The sequence below is a fragment of the Phalaenopsis equestris genome, unplaced genomic scaffold, assembly GCF_001263595.1.
Source record: "Phalaenopsis equestris unplaced genomic scaffold, ASM126359v1 Scaffold000359, whole genome shotgun sequence".
Lineage (NCBI taxonomy): Eukaryota > Viridiplantae > Streptophyta > Magnoliopsida > Asparagales > Orchidaceae > Phalaenopsis > Phalaenopsis equestris.
Genome location: NW_018164801.1, coordinates 1,066,031 through 1,069,861, shown reverse-complemented (window position 1 = coordinate 1,069,861; position 3,831 = coordinate 1,066,031). Strand labels below are relative to the sequence as shown.

The 3,831-nt window shown below is 43.3% G+C and overlaps 1 protein-coding gene across 1 annotated transcript; it reads left to right on the top strand.

Moving 5' to 3' along the window:
* The first annotated feature begins 224 nt into the window (after positions 1 to 224).
* LOC110026256 lies at positions 225 to 3,150 on the top strand. The gene is made up of 3 exons (XM_020727132.1): positions 225 to 1,222; positions 1,269 to 2,219; positions 2,889 to 3,150. The coding sequence occupies exons 1-2, from the start codon at positions 364 to 366 to the stop codon at positions 2,168 to 2,170; spliced, it is 1,761 nt and encodes a 586-aa protein (XP_020582791.1). The 5' UTR covers positions 225 to 363; the 3' UTR covers positions 2,171 to 2,219; positions 2,889 to 3,150.
* The last annotated feature ends 681 nt before the right edge of the window (positions 3,151 to 3,831 follow it).

The window sequence follows — 3,831 nt, the reverse complement described above, 5'->3', positions numbered from 1 at the left end:
GAGATTCATGGTTGATATTGAACTTTGTTGTTGGTTGTATATCAAGATATATAAATCTTTATTATTATTTTTTTTTGAAACATATATGTCCAATTATAATACTCACTCAAATCATAAGTCAATAACTAAATTTTAATGGAACCTATTTATTTATTATCAATATTATTATTACTATGCTTGAAAGAAACGAAACTCTTAATTATTTTATTCTTGTAGTGGCAAACGCGGCGAGCACGGGAGGAGTGAGGCGTCACTCCACTCCCAATCAATCCTAACCGTCCATCTTGGAATCCATCTCAACAAAACCTCCCTCTTATCGCCTCCCTCTTATCACCATCCCCACCCTAATCTCCTCCGCCGCAGATGTCTCCCGCTTCTCCGCCGCTCTCCACGCCGCCGCCAACATTCTCCGGCGACACACTCGACCTCATCCTCAACCGCCTACTTCCCACGCTTCTCGTCACCGCCCTCTCTGCAAGGTCTCTCGTCGGCCGGTGGCGCCTTCTCCACTCCAAGTTATCGGTACTCCTTTCCTCTCTCTCCGCCGCAGCTTCGGCTTCAAGCGCTCCTTACTCTTCAGCAAACCCTCTTTTCACTGATCTTCTCCCTAATCTCCTCACCACGCTCCGATCTCTCGAATCCCTCTCCTCGCGCTGTCTCGATCCAACTCTCCCTAGTGGAAAGCTCCATCTCCAGAGCGACCTCGATATTGCCACTGCTTCCCTCTCCCTCCACATCCACGACCTCGAGCTCCTACTCCGATCGGGTCTTCTTAACCAACCCAACCCTCATTCCACTGCGATCGTTCTCTCTCTTCCATCTTCCTCCGCTTCCCGTGCCGATCTCTCCCTCTTCGTTCGTGACCTCTTTGCCCGCCTCCAGATCGGCGCTATAGATCTCAAGATCAAAGCCCTCGACTCGCTGCTACAGTTTCTCGAGTCCGATCCCCCCAAGCTCGCTCCCGTTGTGGCTCAAGAAGGCGATCTTTCTTCTCTTATCCGTCTTCTGGACCCGTCGTCCCACTCACTCATTCGCGACTCCGCCGCCACCGCTGTATCTCTTCTCGCAACCGCATCCGCCACCTCTCGCCACATTCTCTTTGATGAGGGAGCACTAGGGCCGCTTCTTCGCGTGTTGGAAACCGGTTCCTTAGCCGTTAAGGAAAAGGCCGCGGCCGCCGTCGAAGTCATCACTGCAGATACCACCAATGCCTGGGCTGTCGCCGCCTACGGCGGCGGTTCCATCCTCCCCAAATGCCGGGGCTGCCCCCGCCTACGGCGGCGTTTCGATCCTCATCAACGCCTGCCGTCCTGGCAGCGGATCCCCCTCCATTCAATCTCTCGCGGCTTCTTCGTTGAACTACATTTCTTCCATTGATGGCCTCAGAGACTCCATAGCTGAGGAAGGCGCCGTCCCTGTTCTCATCGACCTCCTTTCATCTGGCTCACCTTCGGCATCGAAGAACGCAGCTCTGTGTCTCTGGTCCCTGGCCTCCTTCGGCGGGGAAGCAATCAGGGTTTCCATTGTCGAAGAAGGGGGTTTACGGAATCTGCTTCAACTGCTTAGCGATTTCTCTCTGTCTTCAGATCCGGATATCTCCGAGCACACACTGCGCGCTATTCATGCTCTCTCTTTGTCCTCTGCTGTGGCTAAAACCCTATCATCTTCTCCAGGTTTTTTCTTGCAGTTGACGGATCTAATCTTACGCAGCAGCGGCGCCACCCAGCTTGCTGCTGCAGCCGTTCTTTCAAACCTCTCCCCCTCGGATGAGCTCAAGCGTTATATGTCACCTAGCATGGTTGCTCTGGTTAAGATGCTGGAGTCCTCGAAGCCTGAGAGCGCGCAGGAGATTGCATCCCGCGCGCTTGTCTCCCTCCTCGCCGTTCGATCCAATCGGAAGGAGCTCGCGCGCGATGAGAAGAGCATCATGCGGCTCGTACAGATGCTGGACCCCGGGAGGGAAGAGGTATGCAAGAAATACCCCGTCTTCGTTATCCATGCACTTGCTGCTGGTGGAGGTGTAGGCTGCCGCCGGCGACTGGGTGAAGCCGGAGCTTGTTCTCAGCTTCAGAAGCTCGCCGATGCTGATGTGCCTGGTGCCCGGAAGGCCCTGAATCGGATCACCGGTGGCCGCTTCAAGAATATATTCTCCTTCATCCGCCGGGAGTGATCCCTTTCCGGCCTGCAGCCGCCGCCGGTCCTAACTCTCCCGCCACCTGGTAATTTAACTATTATTTTCAATATCAAATAACTAAAAAAAATTACAAAAAAGATTGGATTGATCAAGTTGACTTAAGAAGTAGATTCGATATATCTTCATCATATAAAAAAGGAGTATTTTTTGGTTAATTTAAGTCAATGAAGTAATTGTTTTTCCAATTTACAGAGAAGTTCAACATGGTGAAGATAATTTTTATCCTGCCTTATTTATTCATATCACACAATTTTTTATGTATTTATATACATTCAAAATCTATGTTTTAACTTCTAGAATTTATATACCATCTTAGTTATACATGTTTAAAATATGCTGCTTTTAATTTGATACGTATGTTTTGGGTGGTATAAATGTAAAAAATAGAATTTTGGTGTCAGATATGTTAATTTGATGGTTCTTAGGTACATAAATGCCCACATTTAATTAATTTAAATTGCAATATGCAAACTCTTAAGTTTATTCTAATGAAAATTGACATTTTAATTATATTTAAGGTAATTTAAAAACAATGAAGAATATTTGGTGTAAAAGTACAATAAAACAGTGAGATAATAAGATGCTAATAAAATTAATATTTGTTTTTTATTTAAGATTATGCCGATAAAAATTGAATATTCCATTGAAAATTACAATTTTTTTTAAGGAATATTATAGTATTTATTCGTTTCAGACTTGCAGGTTGAAATGGTGGGCAAATCTGTCTTATTTTCAAGGAGAAAAGTGTTGATTGGTAATTCATAGAGAAGCTGAGGTTTTCCTGCAAATGTTGATTTTTTATTTTTATTTTTATTTTTATTTTTATTTTTTAAGCTGTGTAAAGGATAAGTGGGAGAAGCATGGGATGCAGAGTTTTAGCAAAAGTATCCTTGTCGACTTTGTTTGTTTACATTTGTAAATTATATTGGGATAGTGTCAATGTCAATTTAACATCAGTGTTTGGGCCTAATTCAACTTTGCATTTAAGCTCTTGGAAATTTATTTAATTTTTTCCGTTTATTTATTTATTTGAAAAAAGAACTGAAAGGGTCAAAATATAAAAAAAATTTAATTTATTTTGGTAATTGTGCAATATATATGAATTTTAATTTTTTTCAAATTGTATTTTAGAAAAATATTGGCAAGGGAAGGTGTAAAGTTTGCTCCGAGTCAATTTGGCAGTTAAGCCCCTGACTTTTCATTAATTGGAAGATTACTCTGCGGTTGCTCGTGGAGGCGGGACCCGCTGCATCTGGCGCGTACAATATCACATGGAGGTGACGAGAGCGCGACACGTGGTTCGAAGGACACATGGGGCCCAAGGAGATATACAGGCTGTTATTCCGCAACTGTCACCCGATAACTGATCTATTCCTTTTATTTCATCTCTGCTCATTATTTATCTAATATTTAATAATATCATAATTTATTTATAAATTATTCAAGGAAGATTTACATGCATACCACTCAATTCCTGTGTATTTACATTGTCTAACTCCTTCGCTTCAATTTTTACATTCATACCCGCCATTTCTATGCATTAAAAATGTGTATTTCAGACCTTTATATAGTGATAAGAAAGATCTGAGTGGTATAATTATAAAAAGTAAAGTTTAGGTAATGGATATGTACACACA

What these genes read in the sequence shown, in the direction of transcription:
- LOC110026256 (XM_020727132.1), top strand. Translation starts at nt 364, where the DNA reads ATGTCTCCCGCTTCTCCGCCGCTCTCCACGCCGCCGCCAACATTCTCC. An exon ending in CACCAATGCCTGGGCTGTCG is followed by an intron (nt 1,223 to 1,268) that starts CCGCCTACGGCG and finishes CCGGGGCTGCCC; the next exon opens with CCGCCTACGGCGGCGTTTCG.